The 24,226-nt window shown below is 34.9% G+C and overlaps 1 protein-coding gene across 1 annotated transcript; it reads right to left on the bottom strand.

Moving 5' to 3' along the window:
* Positions 1-22,317: 22,317 nt before the first annotated feature.
* LOC139874773 (uncharacterized) lies at positions 22,318-23,994 on the bottom strand. The gene has a single exon (XM_071862172.1). The coding sequence runs from the start codon at positions 23,992-23,994 to the stop codon at positions 22,318-22,320; it is 1,677 nt and encodes a 558-aa protein (XP_071718273.1).
* Between the last annotated feature and the right edge of the window lie 232 nt (positions 23,995-24,226).

Raw genomic sequence — 24,226 nt, 5'->3', positions numbered from 1 at the left:
TTCTGCCGACGTTTATTTAAATATAATATAATATATATATATATTAATTTTAAGAATTAATTATATATTATATTATATTCATATGCATAGTTGACTTGTAATTTTTAGTCCGTTGCGTCGAGCGTTGAGAGTTGACTCTGGTCCCGGTTTCGGATTTTTGAACGTCCTTGCGAATAATTTAATATCTTGTACTTTGCGTTTTGAATCTTGTACTCTTGTAATTTTGAGACGTTTCTTATCAATAATTGGAACCTCATTGATTATATTTTGTACTTTTGAGCTTTTTGGTCGTTTGCGTCTTCAATTCGTAGAATCTGTCTTTTGTCTTCACCTTTTATTATTTAAATGAATATCACTTGTAAATAGAACAGTTGCAACTAAAAGCTTGTCTTTCTTGAGGGATAATGCTATGAAATATATGTTCGTTTTTAGCATTATCAAATATTCCTACACTTGAGCTTTGCTTGTCCTCAAGCAATATAGTCTTGAAATACTAGAATCACTTCTTTATTCTTCACACTTTGTACATCAGTGATTTCTTTACGGCGGTATAAACAATGGTAGTAACGATGTGGTTTACAGTCTCACATGACTTATGAAAATTTTGATCCTTTAGGAAATTGAATCTTTATGAAAACATTTGATTTTTTTGAAAATTAAATCTAGCTTTTACCCTAGATAAGTTTTCCGGAATAACCCTTCACCGGTCTTTGCAAAATTTTTTTTTTTTTTTTTTTTTTTGTGGGTTTGGTGGGTTTCAGATTTGAAAATTTTAGCTCAAAACTTGTGGTTTTGTGTCACCCACTTGCTAACCTTGTATTGGGAAAGCAACACGTCCAGTTTACTTGCTCCGTATATCACCTTTTGATAAACTACGATCCGGTTGTAAAGGAAAGCGTTGAACAAGCAACTGTTAAGGCAATGTCCCGTGACATGCTTTTGATTATGGTCTTTAACGTGTTGGACGCAATTACTATCCTTTGTAGGAGCAATAGTAAAGCTCACCCTTATAATTTTCCGGTCTGGCACAAGGTCCTGTCTTTGACCATGCTATGCAACCACCGTTCTTACGGTTGACACCCGATTTGGTTCAGGTGACCTAATGAATTCCAGGTGAATTCCTAGGATTTTACGTTCAAAGGTAATGAACGCATTGAAAATGGGTTTTCAGAAAACAAATCGGTTTTAATTTGATCAAAATATTTTCTCGTTCAAGCTCGAGTTTAGATATCATTGAATTCCATGAGTTTGTAATTCTCAATCTTTAAGGTCAATCTCTAGGATTGAGTAATATCAGTCTTAAAAGCTGATTTTTGATCTTTAAAGGAGATTATCCTTTCTGGGGATCTGATTTATTAGTCTTATCAAGCTAATTTGCATGGTGCCCCCCATTGTACGAGATAAATCCTTCTCATGGTTATGATAAATCTGACCACTTGGCGACCCTGTTTGATGCTGAGGTCCGTGGATTTCCTGCTGATTTTAGAGATGACTTTTCTAGATTTTTCATCAACCTACAGCTGGTCAGGACGACAACTTCATGACCTAAATCAAGAAGCGCGTGTCTTTTTCGGAAGACTTTACTTCCTTTTAATGATGGAATTGATTCATCATGTAGATCCATCTTTTCTTTTTTTCATCGGGTAAAACAGTTAATTATCGTCCAAAACAAAAGTATTTTCAATTATTTGTACAAAAATATGTGATATATATTTTGAATAACTCGGTAAAAATTTCCCACACTTGGCTTTTATTTTCCTTTTTATTGTCCTCTATTTCATTTTAAATGAATTCTAACATTTTGGTTTGTTTCTCAATTTATGTCCTTTCCGAGGTAACAATAATTTCGGTGTTAACACCTAGTTTTATCGTTCATAAATATGTATAAACATGATTTTCAGTTCATTTAATTGAAAATTTTGAAAATTTTTACTAGAATTGGGTAGTCAGTATATAAGACTAGGGCTGTTCTTTATCAGAGAGCACTAGATTCTAATACAACTACTACTTTACTAGTATTTCTAATGGTAACCAAGTTTATAAAGTAAAAATTTTAAAATCCGAAAGAATTTAACCCCTTCCCACACTTAAGATCTTGCAATGCCCTCATTTGCAAGAAATCAGTAACAATTTAAATTATTGAGGGTGATTAGCGTGAAAATTATTAAATTTTACCAAAGTTTACAAACATATTGGCGTTTGTTTGCTGAATGATAAATGGTCCATATCATTTGTTCATTCCGTCTGTTGTTACATCACATTTATCTTGTCGTCAAAATTAGTAGCTTTTGCTGAACTTAATGCCAGTTTTTGAAAATGCGCTGTTTTACCCTGCTTTGTACAATTTACAATATACATACATACAAATATAAACATGCATGGCAATTTGAAATGGGACTTAATATCCCACTTTCAAATCCTAAATGTGAAATATTAGTACACAATAATAATAAAAATGATAAAGATTACATAAGTATATTCAATAACATAAGTTTAAACATGAATAAGTAAAAAGATAAAAACATAAAAATCATATAAATAACCAAATGGAACTAAATCAGTCTGGATATGGGTTCCAGTTCATCTCGTCAGGTGGGTTCCATTGTTGGTTATAGGTGTTTTGATAGGCTTGGTTATAGTCATACCGGTTAAAGGGTGGTCGAATATCGGGGCTGTGTCGCGGAAAATGAGCAGGTCGAGTAGGTACATAGTTATTTGGTACCTGATATGATAGCTGGCTCATGATTTGGTGCTGATGAACTACCCAGCTATCGTGTTGGCGTCGCCTATAATCCTCGTATACTCGCTCGGAGTTCCACTGCTCATACATACTATGTCTGGCCGCGTTCGTCATTGCTTCCTCATCTATACGAACGTGGTCGTCAAGAATAGCATCTCGAAAGACATCCCTAATGTCTTCCACCTCCTCCATTTCCTCGTCTGAGCCTCTCTCTACCTGAGGATGAGATCCCTCATAGGGTACTGCCTGGTTACGTCTACTTTTCAATACCTTAGCACCCACATAAACTTTCAATCCTAAGGGCTCAACCTGTTCTCTACAAAGCTGTAATGGACCCCCTTGGTTCCTATTAACACCTAAATACTCTTCAATGAGAGTAACAAAAATACCTCCTCCTATTATACTCCCGTCCTGCATTCCCTCTACCATTTTAGATAAATAAAAAGCAACACAGTAAGGGATATTGACAAAGCTTCTAGGATCCCGAATACACTTTAGGTAGAATAAATCATGTAAGGTATTTTTTTTATTGTGACCTCTCTGTGTAATTGAGTTAACCAAAAATCTATGAATAATACGAAGCTCGGCTCTGTCAATATGTGTATAGGAGTGTCCTCCTGCTCGTGTAAAAACATCAAAATGTGACATACGCCTCCAAATGGCGTAAGCGTCAAAGTTTCTATCTACCCTTTCACCATAATGAATCAAGTTTGTACAATCGGGTAGTAGCAACTCACCAGGAGTATATATCTGTAAGGCCCTGGCCATGTCCAGCATGGACATTCTGTACATCCTACCGCCAAGGATAAACCTAAGAAATCTTCTATCATCTATTCTAACTATATTTGTATCAAGTGATATAGTACTCATCAACTCAACACACCATTCCTTATATACAGGTCTACGAATGGTGAAAAGACGTTCCCAATCTGTAAAAGAAGAACTGCCATACCTTTGAACAAAAAGCTGTCTAACACGGTCAGCTAGATGGACCGTTTCCAAAGGGTCCCAATCGATTACCCTTGGCACCTCTACATTTTTTGTTACCAATTTGAATTTGTTCCTTTGATATGTCTCGTAATCTCTCCATTTCCTATCAAATCTTAGATTAGGATGCAGAGTGTGCTCAGGAATCGTTGGGAATTCTACTGGCGGTCTCATTGGGAATACTATGAATTCATCAACAAACTGTACCGGATCATAATAAGGTATGTGCTGATCAGGCTGTTGTTGTGGTTCTTGTTGTGGTTCTTGTTCTTGTTGCATTTCTGGTTCTGGTTCTGGTGCTGGTGCTGGTCGTCTAGATGATGATGCTCCTGAACCTCCAGTATCGGCTTTCTGCAAAACACATTAAACACAAAATTTGTGCATCCAAATATGCATTAGTTTTAGCAAAATAACAACTTAAAACAATCACTATAACATGTTAAATCAAAAATAAACTTATACACATTTTCACAATTTTTTCACAATTCTACACTTTTCAAATAAGCACATATGAAAATGTATACAAAATTCATAAGCATTTAACTCAAATAACATATCAAAATAGTCATTACTAATAATTAAACAAGTCTCAAATGGCAAATATATCAAATTAATCAAGTTCATGAATTTTGGACTTAAAAAGTCCACTTTAATCTCTAAAAATCATGTTTAGGATCAATGTTTGGATCATTTAACTATCTAAACATGTTACACTACTCAATTTAGCAATAATTCATGACAAAAATCGGCCATAACCTGTTTATATCAAAAAGCCCCAAATTGCTCAAGAACACAAACCCTAGATTTCTAAAATTTTTGAAGTTTTTGGCTTCAAATCATGTTAAATAGCACCAATCTAGGTTATACATGCATAAAATACTAACAATTTAACACTAATTACACTAGAAATTAACAAAATTGCATTAGGTAAAAAAATTGATAATTATCACAAAAACTAGGAATTTATAGAGTTTAGGGGTGTAATTTTTACCATTTTGCTAAGAATGGGAATCTAGGCATGATTAGAGCAAAAAAATGACGAATTACGGTGGAAAAATAATGAAATTTGGTGAAGATTTGAGAGAGTTTCGTGTTTGTGTATGTTTGTGTTGAAGAACAGGCGACTGAGCAATATGCTTCTGGCCAGATTTTACTCTCCATGCGATCGCATGGAGGGATAGTGAGAATCCCATGCGATCGCATGGGTACCCGGCTACAGTGTTTTACTCTTTTTTTTTTTTTTTTTTTTAAATAAAACCTTATACTTTATAAAACTTATAATTAATTAAATTTTAAAAATTTGTTTTCCTTTAGGAGCGAGGGTGTTTCAGATCGATGTCCTAGTCCGTCCCTCGACAAAATTTTAAAATTTGTCAATTCAAAGCGCGGTTTTAAAAGTAAAGATTTTTGGGTTTTTTTAATGTTTTTGGCATACTTTAGTTCAATAAGATTTAAAATAATGATAATAAAAGTTCTCGTCCCTCCCTCGGGTAAAGCAATTTCGGTTCAATGACCTAGTCTTCAACTCACGACGAATTTTAAAAATCAAATTTTTAACTTAACGAAATAAAGTAAATTTTTATTTTTAAATTCACACCAAACTTAAATTTAAAATGCATAAAATTAAAAATTTATATAATAAAAATTAAAAATTCACACCAAACTTATATTATATTTTTGTTTTTATACATACAAAATTATATTATATTTTTGTTTTTATACATACAAACTTATATTAAAAAGATTAAATTTTCAAATATTTACAATTTTAAATATATTAATTTTAAAAAGTTTACAATATTATTTTAATTTTTATATATTAATTATAAAACATGGTAAAAATAAAATTAAAAATCTTTTTGGCTTTTTTATCCCACTTTAATCAATCAAATATTATCAAAAATATGCGCCCCTTTTTTCGGTAAAGTAATTTCGGTTCCATGACCTAATTTAACTCATGACGAATTTTTGAAATATTTTGGGTTGATTGATTAAAGATATTTATACCTTAAGAATAAACGTTAAATTTCGCAGTGATGTAATAAATTTTTGTATGATATCAATAATTTCGGTCGCCAAACCTAATTTTATTCAATACCAATTTAGTACTTTATAGCGAACAAATTAGCGTTTATTATCAAAAGGTTAAAAATAAAAATAAAAAAAATTAAAAACTGTACAGAGTTACCTGTGAGATAGTATTCTTAGTTATATGATCTATCCCATTCATAAGATAGTCAGTTTTATTGGTTTTCAATAGCTACATAGGCGTAACCTCGAGCATTCAGTGTTTTTTCTTCTAAACATATGAACGGTCCGTCTCTGCATAAAGTAACAAATTCGGTATTTGAATAGGTTTGATTATTTGAACATTTACCTCCATGTGACAATTTTCCGCATTTGTGACATCTTTCAAGGTGTCGTGCTCTTCTTTTCGCTGCGGATTTTGATTTTCCTTTTCCAAATTGTAACTTATTATCTTCGCATCTGGATTCTTTTCTTACTCCGTCCAATCTTTCTCTGATTACTGATACTAGTTCACTCGGAAGTGTGTCATTATTTCGTTTAGTGATCAAAGCGTGTAGCATTAGACCATGGTTTAGTTCACAGGAAGTCTTCATTTCGTAAAAACCTAAAAAAAATAAAAATTCAGAATGGGGGGGAGAAGACTAGTTCTTTAGGGTCTGCAAGGGAAAGACCATTCGGGTTCCATTTTCGAGAACTACACGAAAACAGAAAATCTAACTCTAACAGAAATACATATTATCCTTTAAAGACTTGATTCTCCCCACACTTAGTTAGCTGTGGTATCGAAATTGTGATTAACTTCATTGTCGATTTCCATTGGACTATCTATGTAATGTTTAACTCTGTGACCATTAACCTTAAATTCAATCCCATTTGAATTTATCAATTCTACTGTTCCGTATGGGAAAACTCTTTTGACTATGAATGGTCCAGACCATCTTGATTTCAATTTTCCTGGAAATAGCTTGAATCGTGAATTGAAAAGAAGAACTCTGTCTCCTTCTTTAAATTCTTTTGAACTTCTGATTCTTTTATCATGCCATTTCTTCGTTCTTTCTTTATAGATTAACGAATTTTCGTATGCTTCATGTCTTAATTCTTCTAATTCGTTTAATTGACTTAACCGTAGATGTCCAGCTTCATGTAAATCAAGATTACATGTCTTCAAAGCCCAAAATGATTTGTGTTCAATTTCTACTGGAAGATGACATGCTTTTCCATAGACGAGTCTAAAAGGTGTGGTTCCAATTGGAGTTTTGTAGGCTGTTCTAAAAGCCCAGAGTGCATCCTCCAATTTAATGGACCATTCCTTCAGATTTGATCCTACGGTTTTCTCTAGAATACGTTTTAAAGCTTGGTTGGTATTTTCAACTTGTCCACTTGTTTGTGGATGATATGCGGTGGAGATTTTATGAGTTACTCCATATCTTTTGAGAACTTTCTCAAGTTGATTATTACAGAAATGAGTTCCCCGATCACTTATTAAAGCTTTCGGTGTTCTAAACCTCGCAAAAAGACGTTTTAAAAAGTTGACTACAACTCGTGCATCGTTAGTTAGGAGAGCTTGTGCTTCCGCCCATTTAGATACATAATCAATGGCTACGAGAATATACAGATTATTATGAGATTTTGGAAATGGACCCATAAAGTCAATACCCCAAATGTCAAATACTTCACATACTTGAATGACATTTTGTGGCATTTCATCACGTTGACTTATTTTTCTGGCCCTTTGACAAGCATCACAGGATTTGCAAAGAAGGTGTGCGTCTTTGTAAATTGTAGGCCAATAGAATCCAGCATCATAAAATTTTCTTGCTGTTAGTTGAGGCCCATAATGCCCTCCTGTTGGTCCTGTGTGACAATGGTTTAAAATTTTACTAGCTTCATCTCTGAATACACATCGGCGTATTATTTCATCTGGACAACTTTTAAACAGATGTGGATCTTCCCAGAAATAGTGTTTTATATCACTGAAGAATTTCTTTCGTTTTTGGTACGATAATCCTTTTTCAAGGATTCCACATACTAAGTAGTTTGCATAGTCTGCAAACCATGAAATTTTAGTATAATCTATCTTCAATAGATATTCATCAGGAAAGTTGTCTTGTATGGCCGATTCATTTAGAACTTCTAATTCGGGATTTTCAAGACGAGAAAGATGATCAGCGGCGAGATTTTCTGCTCCTCTTTTATCTCGAATTTCAATATCGAACTCTTGTAAGAGTAAGATCAAATGGATTAATCTTGGTTTGGCATCTTGTTTCGAAAATAGGTATCTAAGAGCAGAATGGTCGGTATAGACCACCATTTTTGCTAGAACGAGATATGAACGAAATTTGTCAAAAGCAAAGACAATAGCAAGGAGTTCTTTTTCAGTAGTTGTGTAATTCATTTGTGCTCCTTGTAACGTCTTACTAGCATAATATATAGGTTGAAATCGTTTTTCAATCCTTTGTCCAAAAACGGCTCCCATTACAAAATCACTTGCATCGCACATTAGTTCAAACGGTAAATTCCAATTCGGTGTTATCATGATCGGCGCATTAGTGAGTTTTTCTTTAAGAATATTAAAAGATTTGATGCATTCATCTGAAAAGATGAATGGAGCATCCTTTTCTAGGAGTTTATTCATAGGAGTGGCAATTTTAGAAAAATCTTTTATGAAACGTCGGTAAAAACCGGCATGCCCTAGAAAACTCCTAACTCCTCTAACATTGGTGGGATGTGGAAGTTTAGCAATTACATCTACTTTAGCTTTATCCACTTCAATTCCTTCTTTTGAAATTTTATGTCCAAGAACGATGCCTTCTTTAACCATGAAATGGCATTTCTCCCAATTAAGAACTAGATTTGATTGTTCGCATCTAATAAGCATTCGTTCCAGATTAGCTAGACATGTTTCAAATGTATCACCGAAGACTGAAAAGTCATCCATGAAAACTTCCATGCATTCTTCTATCATGTCGTGAAAAATCGCCATCATGCACCTTTGAAAGGTTGCAGGGGCGTTGCAAAGTCCAAATGGCATGCGTTTGTAAGCAAAAGTACCATAAGGGCACGTGAACGTGGTTTTCTCTTGATCTTCGGGTGCTATTGGAATTTGAAAATATCTGGAAAATCCATCAAGAAAACAATAGTAACTATTTCCGGCTAATCTTTCCAACATTTGATCAATAAAAGGTAAGGGAAAGTGATCTTTTCTGGTGGCGTCATAATTTTCTATAATCAATACAAACACGCCATCCTGTTACAGTCTTAGTAGGAATAAGCTCATTTTTCTCATTTGTAATGACAATCATGCCACCTTTCTTAGGCACGCATTGAACTGGGCTTACCCATGGACTATCAGAGATGGGATAAATTAAACTTGCATCTAGCAGTTTAATAATTTCTTTTTTAACTACATCTTGCATATTCGGATTTAGTCTTCGTTGGCATTGCACATACGTTTTATGACCTTCTTCCATAAGGATTTTATGTGTGCAATACGAATGACTTATTCCTTTAATATCATGAATTTTCCATGCAATGGCTGGTTTATGAGCTTTCAACACAGAAATGAGTTGTGATTTTTCATTTTCAGTAAGAGAAGACGATATTATTACAGGTAATTCAGATTCACCATGTAAATAAGTGTATTCCAAATGGTTTGGAAGTGGCTTTAACTCTAATGTTGGAGGTTCTTCTATCGATGATTTATATCGATATCTGTCTTCTTCTTTTAGCAATTGAATTTCTTCTGTTGTTGGTTCATATCCATTAGCTATTAGTGTAGCTAACATTTCAGCTTCATCAATTGGTTCATTACCTTCTCCTAAAGAACATTCTCCTGTTCCTTGTAATTCTGGAAATTCTTCTAACAATTCTGCATGTGAATCTATAGTTTGAATATAATAACATGTATCATCTGCAGATTGCGGTTGTTGCATTGCTCTATCAACTGAAAAGGTAACACTCTCATCCTCTATACTTAGGGTCAATTTCTTACCGAACACGTCTATCATTGCTTTAGCCGTGTTTAAGAATGGTCTTCCTAATATGAGAGGAACTTGAGAATCTTCTTCCATGTCCAGAACAACAAAATCTACTGGAAATACTTAAGTACCAACTTTAACTAGCATGTTCTCCATTATCCCTCTAGGATATTTTATTGATCGATCGGCTAGTTGTATGCTTATTCTTGTTGGTTTCAATTCTCCAAGGTCTAGTTTAGTGTATAGTGAATACGGCATTAAATTTATACTAGCACCTAAGTCTGTCAATGCTTCTATTGAACTAAGACTACCCAGAAAACATGGAATTGTGAAACTTCCTGGATCAGATAGTTTTTCTGGTATCTTATTCAACAGCACTGCTGAACAATTAGCATTCATAGTAACAGCCGAGAGTTCTTCCATTTTCTTTCTATTTGAGATTAGATCTTTCAAGAATTTAGCATATCTAGGCATTCCTGAAATCACATCAATGAAAGGAAGATTTACATTTATCTGTTTAAACATATCCAAGAATTTGGATTGCTCGGCTTCAAGTTTCTCTTTCTTCATTTTACTCAGGTAAGGAAGTGGTGGTTGGTAAGGTTTAACATAAGGTTTATCCTTAACTGTGTTATCTTCATTAACCTTTTCAACTACCGGTTCTTTTTCCTTATCTTGATCAGGTTGTGGTTCTTGTGGAGTAGGAATAGCTTCATCAGAAGTTACAGGTATTTCAGGTGGTTTAAGTGTTGTACCACTTCTTGTGGTAATGGCTTTAGCTGTTTCATTCCGGGTGTTTGCATTTGTATCACTAGGTAAACTTTCCAGTTTTCTTTCACCTATTAACCTTGCTAGGTTACTTACTTCTTGTTCCAAGTTTTGAATAGAAGCTTGTTGATTTCTAAATGCTTGAGCATTTTGTTCATTAGTTTGTTTTTGAGATGTGAAAAACTGCGTTTGAGTTTCAACTAGCTTCGTCATCATATCTTCTAAATTCGGATTTTTTATCATCGGTTTGTGGTGGTTTGTTTTGAAAATTAGGTCTTTGCTGATTGTAAGTATTATTGGATACTTGTTGATTGTTAGGACCTTGTTGGTTGTTGTATGGAATATTTTGGTTATAATTCTGGTTTTGATTGTAAATCGGTCTTGGCGGTTGATAATTATTCTGATAATTATTTCCAGGCCTTTGGTTTATGTATGAAATATTCTCTCTTTGTTCCATTGTTAATTCAATACTGAGACAATCTTTTGTCAAATGTGGTCCTCCACACTGCTCACAACTAATTCGTATTGAGTGGATATCTTTAGTCATCTTTTCCATTCGTCTCTCGACAGCATCTATCTTTGCGGAAATGGAATCTAAGTCATGGCTAGAATCGGCTCTAGCTGCTTTAGATGATCTAATGATATCTTTTTCTTGGTGCCACTCATGTGAGTGGGAAGCAGTGTTATCAATAATTTTGTAAGCATCAGTTTCGGTTTTCTTCATAATAGAACCACCAGCTGCTATGTCGATGTCTTTCCTTGTAGTGATGTCGCATCCTTGGTAGAATATTTGTACTATTTGACAGGTGTCTAAACCATGTTGCGGACATCCTCTTAATAACTTTCCAAATCTTGTCCACGCCTCATATAGAGTTTCATTTGGCTTCTGTGTGAATGTAATAATTTCTCCTTGAAGTCTTACGGCTTTAGATGCCGGAAAGAATTGTTTAAGAAATTTTTCAACTAAAACGTCCCATGTATCAATTGCCCCTTCAGGTAATGATTCCAACCAATCTTTGGCTTCTCCCTTTAAAGTCCAGGGAAATAACATGAGATATATCTGTTCATCCTCCACTTCTTGGATTTTAAATAGAGTGCAGATCCTATTAAAGGTACGAAGATGTTCATTTGGATCTTCCTTCGGTGCACCACTAAATTGGCATTGATTAGTCACCATGTGTAGAATTTGTCCTTTGATTTCATAATCTGGCGCATTGATGTCAGGATGAGTAATTGCGTGACCTTGGCCAGTGCGTTTAGCTCTCATTCGGTCTTCCATACTTAAAGGTTCCAGATTCTCCATAATTGAATTTGTTGAATCGGAATCACTAGAGGATTCTGATTTAATGGTTCGTTCCTCAACAATATCTGTTTGAATGATTGGTGGTTCCGGAGGAAAATTTAATGGTTCAGGATCTATGAATCGTCCCTGAATATTCTCCGGATTCTCAATTGTGAGGTCGGGTTCAAAAAATGGATTATCGGAAATTTGAATTGGAGTACTTGGTCGACTGGATGACGATTCTAAAGGAAAAATCAACGGCGGTAATATTTGCTAGATGTCTTGATCTAGTTACAGGTGGTGAACGTACAAAAGGTAGTGAACGTCTTGCTCGGTGCATTCACTGAATATCCTATTAGTTTTTAAAAGGAAAGAAAAATTATATAAGTTATCCAATTAATAGACTTTTCTGATTTTCCCACGTTTCGAATAGCCAAAAGATGCAGCAGAGGGGCAGGATTCGTTTGGTCTCAATATAATTGAGGACTGTTTGGCTCCAATAACCCGGTCCACGTACAAATCCAACTATTACTACGAACCAGAAAATTTTGATGTCTATCAATTTAACCACTTAAAATAAATTTTCGTAATTTTAAGAAGTATAGATAAGAAGTAGAAAAAAAAATCTATGTCCTAAAACTAGAATGGCGAGAAATAAGAAAGAAAAAGAGTGCGTCGAAAAAGGTCGAAAAATAAAAAGTGTCGAAAAATAAGAAAGAAAAAGAGTGACTTATAAAACTTAAAAATACTTGACTAACCCAACCTTATTACTATCACTAACTTAAAATTATAATCGCAAATTGAGATTACTAATTGGAATGATAATTGATACATAGGTAAAAGGCGTCTAAAAATATTAAAGCTTACAAGTAAACCTATATCCCAAATGGCAATATCTTAAAAAGGTACTAAAACTTAAAAAGGCGTCGCAAAATTCTAAAGCACCTATATCTTAGTCTAAAGAAAAAAGTACTTAAGGGATTTTACGACAGAGCCTAAAAATCTAGAAATAAAAATAACTATGGCAAAAACTATGAATTAATAACTAAATACGAGCGAAAAATACAAATATTACGCTAAAACAATTAAAAAGGGACAAAATATAAAAATATACTAAAAGTTGTAAAAAGTACAATTTTTATAAAAATATTATTTTTATATTATTTATTTTATAAAACTATTAATTTTAAAATTTAATTAAACTAATTAAACTAAATATATAAATTAAATCTAAAAACTAATAACTAATTAAATAATAAAACCTAATTAGGGTTTATTAAATAATAATAATAATACCCGTAATTAATGCAGTTAGGGTTTCCTGTTGGCGTGTCAGACATTCTCATGCGATCGCATGAGTTTATGCCTTCGGGCTCATGCGATCGCATGAGCCAGGATTTTGGGCCAGGCTACGGGCTGCTACAGTAGCAGGCCCGAGTGTTTTTATTTTATTTTATTTTTTTTATTTTGCTGTATTGAATTTTCTGTTTTATATATTTATGTAATATATTTATATAAATTAAATAAAACTTATATTTTTATAAAATAAAGATAAAGGAACTTTTATAGAACTTAAATATTTAACAAACTCTTAAAAATATTTATATTTTTGTTTTCTTTTTATATTTTCGAATATATTAAAACGTATTTTTTACAAAAGCGTATTTTAATAAAAGTAAACTAAAAATAAAAATCTTTTTGTTTTTTACTTTTTAGCGTTGCGCTTCCGGCTTTTAAGCTAGATGGTTCCCCGGCAGCGGCGCCAAAAATACTTGATGTCAAAGCTAAGGGGTATAAAATACTATTAAATTTTAGCAGGAAATACTATTAAATACGATACAATTTTACACAAGATATTTATTTATTTATAGAATGGATATACTTAAACCTTGCTACAACACTTATAGGCAGTGTACCTAATCGTACAGTAGTGTAGTTTTTAGTAAGTCCGGTTCGTTCCACAGGGAATCTTTTAATCAAAGCTTAACGCTATATTAGTTTAATTTATAAAAATACGAATATATATATAAGTAATATTATTATTTTAAAGGGGGTTTTTACTGTTTAATGACCGGTTTGTCGATTTTAAAACTTTAGTCGCAGTTAAAACCAAATGTAAAATATTAAATAAATAAAAGACTTAATTTAAAGCATAAAGTAAATAACGATAATGAAATTGCGATAAATAAAAGTGCGATAAAATAAACTTGCGATGATTAAAAAGTACGATAATTAAAAGTGCAATTAAATACAATAACAATAAATAAAAGTGCGATAATTAGAAATGCAATTAAATATAAAATAAAGGAAATTAAATATGAAATAAAAGAATTATGCTTATTTAAACTTCCGTAATCATGATGTTTGACGTGTTGATTTTAGTTTTATGCCCATGGGTTAATTGTCCTTTGTCCTGGATTATTTAATATGTCCGTCTGGTTTTTGTCTATAACAGTCCATCAGTCATAAATATAAAGTGCGAGTGTCCTCGTCAAATTATCCTTATACCCGAAGTTAAATATTCCAACTAATTGGGGACTTAAACTGTAACAAGATTTTAATACTTTGTTTAATAATTACACCAGGATGTCGACTGAGTGTAACCCAAGGTTTCAATACTTTGTTATCAATTATGCCAAATGTCCTTGTACATAATTTCACCCCTGTTTTAATAATTCTAGTGGCTATTAATCCATTCCCGTATCCGGTTAAATGAACGATTATTCGTACATATAAATACCCTGCCCATCGTGTCCGATCGAGTGTATATGGTTATTTATAGGGACGTTCAATTGTAAATCTTTATATTAAAATTAACAAACTATCATTTAGTTAAACAAATATAAAGCCCATTAATAGCCCATAGTCTAATTTCCACAAGTGTCGTTCTTTTGTCCAAACCCCAATTATGGTACAAGGCCCAATTACCCAATTTTAATATTTTTAGCCCAACATCATGATTACTTCGGATTAAATAAGCATAATAATAACTTAGCTACGAGACATTAATGTAAAAAGGTTGAACATAACTTACAATGATTAAAATAGCGTAGCGTTACACGGACAGAATTTCGACTTACACCCTTACAACATTCGCTAACATACCCTTATTATTAGAATTAAAATTAAAATATAATTATATACTACGTATGAATGAGGAGAAGAAAAAGATGTGTTTTGTGTTACACCAAAGCTCGATTTTTATAGGCATGTGGGCTAGAACTGTGCACCATGCGATCGAATGGATTTATGCCTTCCAGGCCATGCGATTGCATGGCCAGCTGGGGAGAGCCACATTTAGTTGTTTTCTTCTGCCGACGTTTATTTAAATATAATATAATATATATATTAATTTTAAGAATTAATTATATATTATATTATATTCATATGCATAGTTGACTTGTAATTTTTAGTCCGTTGCGTTGAGCGTTGAGAGTTGACTCTGGTCCCGGTTCCGGATTTTCGAACGTCCTTGCGAATAATTTAATATCTTGTACTTTGCGTTTTGAATCTTGTACTCTTGTAATTTTGAGACGTTTCTTATCAATAATTGGAACCTCATTGATTATATTTTGTACTTTTGAGTTTTTTGGTCGTTTGCGTCTTCAATTCGTCGAATCTGTCTTTTGTCTTCACCTTTTATTATTTAAACGAATATCACTTGTAAATAGAACAGTTGCAACTAAAAGCTTGTCTTTCTTGAGGGATAATGCTATGAAATATATGTTCGTTTTTAGCATTATCAAAAAGAAAGGTTGAGAAAAAAGGGGATCCCATGGTTGTATGTTAGGTAACATGAATGATAAAGAAACACTTTAGGATTTTCTTTTAAACCAATTTTTTTTATTTTCGCAGCCAGTCTACCCAGGTCGCTAGTACCCAATTGTGTACTAGAATCAATTAGTAACCATTAGCAGCCCAAACCTTTAGAAAAAAAAAGAAAACCAACTTCCCATTCCTACCCTTTTGTGTGGTTATTGATGTCGAATTTAATCTCACTTTATCTTGTTTAGATTTAGTAACGCTAGGTGACAATGCAACTCATTTTTGCTAAGACATAATTGGTTTAAATTAGAATTTCAATTATAACTGGCTATCATGTTATAGTGTTTGTGGCTTTTTAATTAGTTTGACTCAGAGTGGTTTCCGAGGTTCCACAATGGATTCCACGATTTACTCACTAGTATGAAAGTGCATAATAATGATGATAGTCACCAATGCAACACTTGTGGAGTTTACTCTTCCCTAGGCAAAGGTCGAAAAGGGATGCTTTATATCACAAGCTATGACAATGATATTCACCACACCTAACACCCATTATCTACATTCCATACATATATCTATATATCATTGTCACCATCACCACATATTCACCGTTAGATCCTAAATGTTCTTATTATGATAAATGCTGTGTGCTATCATTAAAAAAAAAAGGGGGGGGGGGAGGAAGTGAAAGAGACGAATTTGAAAATTATATATGCCAAAAATTGTGAAACGATTGCTTTAAAAAGCATGGATCACTGAGGCATAAAAAAAATTGAATAATGAAAAAAGAGAGTAGAAGAAGAGTATGCCAAAAATTGTGAAACGATTGCTTTAAAAAGCATGGATCACTGAGGCATAAAATTCGTTCTCGTTGAAATGTTAAGGCAAGAATGCAAAACTCCTTATAACCTTACAAAGTACCTACATCTTTCATGCGTTGCCTCGTATAAATGGGCAATGTAACCAAAATCCACTTCACCGAGCTTGTGGTATGGGGTATTTCTAATTAGACTTAGGGGGTTCATTGGTGTCGGGACTTAAAAGATATGCACTTAGTACTAGTGTAGACAAGAGCATGAGTTTGGTTAATTGAAAAGTTAAGAAGGACAAAAACACAAACATATGCATGATTCTAGTTATAGTTGACATTCCGGTTTAAGTTAATTTATCTTTGTGCTAATGAGGGTCACGTTAAAATCTCTAAACCTTATAAAGTTTGATTGGTTCGACATTCGTAACCGTTTTATACCATTTTAATTGAGTCATGACTAACCCTTATGCAATTGTCCCGGATAAACCCGTTTTGTGTTTCTTTTGACATGTTACTTTGATGCATTTATATTGTTGATTAAAAAGTAAGTGTGGATCATAAAAGCTGTGAAATATAATTGTTCAACTTAGTCTAAGTATTGATCCATTTGATGATTCGGGAAAATGCTTGAGGTTTATGATTAGCGGAGGAATTGTTGAATTAAGGAAATGTTTTGTAAAGAGGAGTTTATGATTGAAGGTATTAGAGGATAAAAGTTATTTGAGGTTTTGAGTGATTAGCCCATGACGTCCTTACATCTTGATTAATAGTTAATTTTGCTTGCGAAAAATTATTTGAGTTTATACCACCTAGGTGTTATTGTCTTATAGTGAAAAAACAGATTTTCTTGAGGACAAGCAAAAGCCAAGTGTGGGGGGGTTTGATCATTCCTTAATTGTCACGATTATTTAGGATTAAATACCCAAAATTAACTATGTGTGAGTGAAAAAGGAGATACTTTGATGAGATTTTATGTTTTACAGGTAAGAAAGATGTTGGTGCGAAATGTGGTACAAAATGGCGAGTTAAAGTGGAGTTTTGACAAGATTTGGGAGCCTGAAAAATGATCGGAAAATTTACAAAGGCGTAAATTACGCCATACCTGGCGTAAATTATGCCAGGTCTCAAATACGTCCAGTCCAGAAGTCAATTTCAGGCGTAAAAATACGCCAGGAGATTTTACAAAGGCGTAAATTACGCCAGATATTACGCCAGGCCAAATTTCAGCATTCCGGGAAATACGAAAATTAGCTTTTGGATGAAGTTTCATAACCCCTATTTAAGGAGAGCTTTAGGGTTACAAAAATATACTTTTTCTCCATCAGTTTTGCAGCAGGAAACCTTCCCAATCACATAAAAACACCATCTAATCACCATTCTTCGAGGATTCAAGTCAAGATCAAGGTGCCATTCATCATGCAATCATCAAGAAATTCAATGATTATCATCACCACCATGCTTGGCTAGTTTTCTAATCTTTATTCCTTCCATGAACAATTGATACATGTATTCTTTCATTCAAGTTTATGTGGTTTGTAGTGTTATGAAACTTATGTCTTTTGAATTGTGATGTTATAAACCTATTGCTTATTGATCAATGCAAGTATTATTGATTGTGATTATTGCAAGTTGAGTCATAGTGATTTAACATTGTGTTCTTAATCCACTTAGTGTTAATTAGATTAAGGATAAAGACAAAGTGTCTAGGTTACATGACTCAATCCCAAGATAGTTAGAATTAATAGATCTAAGAAATCTTGTCTATAAGGTTTGATCAATATTTGATAAGCATAATACTTGTTTGAAGGAATGCATGTTAGATTGGGATTGTGAAGGGATAAAGGCTCTTAATCAACTGATTACAACCTTTTCGTCTAGCTCACTGTTTATGCTTTTAAATATTCAAAACTACGTTTGCTTGATAGTTGTTACTCTAGTATTTACTTTAGTTAATCTTAGTTAATCACAAACAACTCAATCCTGAAATTGCTTGTTAGTTAACCATAACTTCCCGTGGAACGAATCCTGCTTACCCTAGCTAAGTTAGAGTAATTAGGCTATTTTTGATTGACCCTTCGACATCGATCAAATTTTGAATTGCTATTTTTCAACGGCCCCGTTTTTTCGAGAGCCGAATTCATCTTCCATACGGAGCGTGATCATGTTATCTTCATCTTTAATTGTCAAAGTCCCCGTATCAAAATCTAGTGAAATTTTTGTTGGCATCATATTAACACTCGCACCCGAATCTAGCAACGCCCGATAAATCTTCTTCTTTTTGAATTGACACATAACCAAAAAATCGCCCGGATCTCTATACTTAATGCGAGTTTTAAATTCGCATTTTGGTTTGGACTCACTTTTTGGTTTGGACTCAACGTATTCAACTTCAATTGTCCACCCCTCATCATCAACAAACGATGTTTTGGTGTTGTTCATGAATCTTTCCGTGTTTTCTTTTCCCCACATACTTTCAAGTGTCTCACGAATCTCCTTTACATCCACATCCGGTTCTTGTTCTACTTCGGGTGTTTCTGTAACCGTGTTAGCACAAATGGTTTCATCGTTGCTTGACTTGGAACCTAAGCGTTGATTGAGGCTAATACCCCCACACTCAACACTGTGATAGATTTCATCCATATCTATAGTATTCGCTACCATTTCTTTACTAACTACTTTATTTGTGTTAACCTCTTTTATCCCAAGCATCATACAATATCCCTCATTAAATTCTCTCTCCACTATATATGCCGAAGGAAAACGCATATTTTCCGAATTACAAAATCTAAAAGTTCCGTTTCCTCCTTCAAAAGTGATAGAACTTGCACTTGGGTCGATTTTACAATCCACGGTTGCAATGAATCCACGCCCGACTAACAATGGAACATCTTCATCCGTAGGCATATCAAAAATGGTGAATGGTACTTCAAGGAAGACACCTTTCACACTAACCATCACATCACGAAGTACACCAAGTGCCTGACACTTAGTATTGTTGCCAAGTGTGATGACCGCATCGGATTTAGTCAACGAACATAGAGAACATTTGTCATGAAATAATCGCTTGTACATCATGTATGACATGATATTAATTGTAGACCCCGTATCGGCAATCACCTTGAATTCACGATGATCATTAGCAAAATGGGGTAAGACCCCAACGAAACTCAATTCGAACAATACTTCCCCTGGGTCTTCTTCTTGACGACGGAACTCCGACCTTCCCTTAACATCTTCTTCCAATGACAACTTTTCATCAAACTCATCAAAACATTCATCTGAAATAACCTCAGACACCACGTCCTCTGGCGCATCATCAAATCGCCCATCATCATCCCAAACGTCACAATTGGGCATCCGACTAATAGTAACATTTTGATCAAGCCACGCATCAATGTTCTTTTTACTAACATAATTCTTTGATTCGTTCACCCGAATTGTTCTAAGTTGATGAACTTTCATGGGTTCAAACAGAATTGTTTCAACTACCCTAGCATCACCAAGAGACAAACCGGAAGCAATTTTCAATCGTTGCCCATTAACTAAGAACGGCTCCCCACCTTTCGGATCTTTTATTTCAATTGCCCCATACGGAGTAACCTTAGTAACCACATAGGGACCGTTCCACTTACTTCTCAACTTACCCGCAAATAACTTTAGCCTTGAATTAAACAACCACACACTTTGCCCCACTTCAAACATCTGCCTTACAATTTGATTATCATGAAACGCTTTCGTTTTCTCTTGGTAAATTTTTGAACTTTCATAAGCATCACGTCTCAACTCATCTAGCACCGATAGGTCTAACTTTCTTGCTTTTTCTGCCTCATACATGTTCATGTTCACCTGTTTAATAGCCCATTCTGCACGATGCTCGATTTCAACAGGTAAGTGACATGCCTTCCCATAAACATGTCGATAAGGTGAAGTACCAATAGGGGTTTTATAAGTTGTACGGTAAGCCCAAAGCGCATCGTCTAGTCTTAAAGACCAATCTTTGTGATTAGGATTTACGGTTTTTTCTAAAATCCTTTTTAATTCCCTATTAGATACTTCCACTTGCCCACTTGTTTGGGGATGGTAAGGCGTAGCAATTCGGTGATTTACCCCATAATCCCTTAAGAGTTTAGCAAAATGTGAGTTCTTAAAGTGCGAACCCCCGTCACTAATTATGGCCTTAGGTACACCATGACGACAAAAAATATTTTTCTTAACAAACTTTAGGACAACTTTGTGGTCATTGGTCCGAGTAGCCTCAGCCTCCACCCACTTGGAGACATAATCAACGGCTACTAGTATATACTCAAACCCAAAAGAAGGTGGAATGGGTCCCATAAAATCTATGCCCCAAACATTAAAGATTTCACAAACCAAAATTGGGTTCATGGGCATTTCATTACGCTTATAGATTCTCCCCATCCTTTGACACCTAGCACAATTTTTCACATACTCACACGCGTCTTTAAAAATAGTAGGCCAAAAGAAACCTGAGTCAAGTACTTTGTACCCGGTTTTCTTGACTCCGTAATGTCCTCCACATGCAAAAGTATGACAATGAGCTAGAATGTCCTTATGCTCATCTTCCGCCACACATCTTCTTATGATTTGGTCGGTCCAATTCGGTAAAGAATCGGGTCCTCCCAAATATAATGCTTAACCTGCGATAAAAAGTAATCCCTCTTGTGCTTGTTCCAATGCTCCGGTATCTTGTTAGTCACCAAATAATTAACGATATGCGCGAACCAAGGTACCTGCACAACACTAAACAAACACTCGTCCGGGAAATTTTCCTGGATTGGTTTAGCAGGGTCAAACGGTGGCGGGGGTATCCTAGATAAATGGTCGGCTACCACATTCTCAATACCCTTTTTATCCCTTATTTCCAAATCAAACTCTTGTAGCAATAAGATCCACCTAATCAATCTGGATTTAGACTCTTTCTTATCAAGCAAGTGCCTTAGGGTACTATGGTCCGAAAAGACAACTACCTTAGACCCCCAAAAGTATGATCTAAATTTGTCTAAGGCAAACACGACTACTAATAATTCTTTCTCGGTTGTGGTATAGTTCACTTGGGCATCCGAGAACGTCTTACTAGCATATTAGATAACAACCGGTTTCCTATCAACTCTTTGACCCAAAACAGCCCCAGCCGCAAAATCACTAGTGTCGCACATAATTTCAAATGGTTTAGTCCAATCGGGTGAGTGAAAAATGGGTGCTTCGGTCAACTTACGCTTAAGGGTGTTAAAGGCCTCCTTACATTGGTCATCAAAGTCAAAAGGTGCGTCTTTTAATAACAAATTACACAATGGTTTAGATATAACGCTAAAATCTTTGATAAACCTACGGTAGAATCCTGCATGTCCCAAAAACGATCTTACCCCCTTAACATTGGTTGGTGGAGGTAATGTAGCAATAAGTTGAACTTTTGCTCTATCGACTTCGAATCCCCGTTCAGACACAATGTGTCCCAAAACCACCCCTTCCCTTACCATAAAGTGGCTCTTTTCCTAACTAAGGACAAAGTTGGTCTCGGTACACCTCTTTAAAACTTTTTCCAACATACTCAAACACGACTCAAAACACTTGCCAAATATTGAAAAATCATCCATGAAAATTTCTAAAGACTCGCCTATTAACTCTGAGAAAATACTCATCATACACCTTTGAAAAGTAGCAGGTGCATTACATAAACCAAAAGGAATTCGTCTAAAGGCATAAGTTCCATAAGGACAAGTAAAAGTCATTTTTCTTGGTCATTAGGGTGAATAGGTATTTGATTATATCCCGAATACCCATCTAAGAAACAATAAAATTTCTGACCTGACAACTTTTCGATGATTTGATCAATAAAAGGCAAGGGAAAGTGATCCTTTGAAGTTGCAGCATTCAACTTCCTGTAGTCAATACATACCCGCCAACCCATCACGGGACGGGTTGTGATCTTTTCACCTTCCTACGTTTCCATTACCGTTATCCCAGCTTTCTTTGGCACTATTTGCGTGGGGCTTACCCACTGAATATCTGAAATAGGGAAAATAATCCCTGCATCTAACCACTCGAGAACTTCCTTCTTTACAACTTCCTGCATATTCGGGTTTAACCTGCATTGCGTATCATGAGCAGGTTTAACCTCCGGATCTGTAACTATACTATGCATACATACTGAGGGACTTATCCCTTTCAAATCAGCTATCGTCCACCCTACTGCAGCCTTGTACTTATGAAGCACTTCCATCAAAGCTTTTTCCTGCACACCTATCAAATCTGAAGCAATAATTACTGGCAAAGTGCCGTCAGTACCTAAAAATGCATACTTCAAATGAGAAGGTAAGGGTTTTAACTCAAGAGTCGGTGGTAACTCTAGTGAAGGTCTCGTATTAGTATCAATGGATTTAGGTAATGGCTCATATTTATGAGTCCATGGTGGCAACCTAGCATCCATTGTACTTGCTACTGCTAGTTCTACTGCCTTGACCTCTTTACACTCAACATCCTCTTCGTTACCTAAGCAAAATATTTCTACTGGGTTGTTGGTGATTAGGTGAAAGGTGTGCTTTTCCACTAATTCATCAATCACATCTATCCGATAGCATTCATGGACATCTGGTGTATGAAGAGAATTAAAGATATTAATTCTCATCTTGCGATTCCCAAAAGATATGTCCATCGCACCCATTCGACAATTAATGTGAGCATTAATGGTGGCCAAAAATGGGCGTCCCAAGATTATAGTGGGTTCATCTCTATTCCTAGGTTCAATGTCCATAACAACAAAGTCAACCGGGTAATAGAAATATTCCACCTTTACTATCACATCTTCTAATATCCCCCTAGGCGTTTTGATTGACTGGTCCGCTAGTTGAATAATTATGTCGGTTATTTTCATTAAACCCAATTCAAATCGGTCAACAAGACAAAAAGTTAAAATATTAATGCTAGCTCCTAAGTCCAATAACGCCTTTTTCACTTTCATGTTTCCTACAGTCACAGCTATCAACGGGGTCCCTGGGTCCTTAAACTTAGGTGGAAGTGTACCCGAAATAACCGCACTTAAGTGCTCGGTTAGCTCCACCTTTTTGGGTAAAGTCGCCCTCTGCTTCCTCTTTTGAGTGCAAAGGTCCTTTAAAAATTTAGTATAAGACGGGACTTGCCTAATAGCATCGAGAAGGGGTAAATTTATCTTAACTTGCTTAAACATTTCCCACATGTCCTCTGGTTGTGGTCCCTTTTTCCCATAAGGGAATTGGTTTGGAGACTCTAAAGCCTTGAAAAATGGAACGGTTTTTGATTCCGCCTCCACTTTCCCAGCCTCATTAACGATTGGTTCGGTCTTTTTCACCCCCTCCCCATGATTATCATTTTCACTTACCTCTTCCTCATCAAGAACAATAGGAGACTTACTTGACTCTTGTTGCACTACCTCTTTTTCACCAACCTTATTGTCATACTTCTTTCCGCTTCCCAAGGTACCTACCATGTTAACGCTATGCCCTTTTCCTTGATCCTTATGATTTGGATTTAGAACCGTGTAGCTTGGAATTGTACCTGATTCCCTATTTCCCTTACTTTCTGCTACATTACCGATCTCCTTAGCCAATGCACCAATCGACTTATTTTGCACTTCTATCATTTATCGCATTTCGGAGATGAACGCATCCATCTTAGCATCCGAACTAGATGGTTGATTGGTTGAAGTACTGTTTTAATTTTGGTTTGGGTTCTGGCCTTGGTTTTGGTAATTGTTTTAGTTTTGGTTTCGGTTGTTTGGATAAGGATTTTGATAGTTTCTTTGGTAGTTACCTTGGTTCTGAAAATTACCCTGGTTTTAAAAGTTGTTTGGTGGTCTAAGTTGGTTCCCTTGG

The sequence above is a fragment of the Rutidosis leptorrhynchoides genome, chromosome 11, assembly GCF_046630445.1.
Source record: "Rutidosis leptorrhynchoides isolate AG116_Rl617_1_P2 chromosome 11, CSIRO_AGI_Rlap_v1, whole genome shotgun sequence".
Classification (NCBI taxonomy): Eukaryota; Viridiplantae; Streptophyta; class Magnoliopsida; order Asterales; family Asteraceae; genus Rutidosis; species Rutidosis leptorrhynchoides.
The sequence above is the reverse complement of the archived record's forward strand: the minus strand, read 5'-3'. Positions and strand labels throughout refer to the sequence as shown.

Bases quoted from the DNA above. Each gene is read 5' to 3' on its own strand.
- LOC139874773 (XM_071862172.1), bottom strand. From the start codon at position 23,994: ATGATAGAAGTGCAAAATAAGTCGATTGGTGCATTGGCTAAGGAGATC.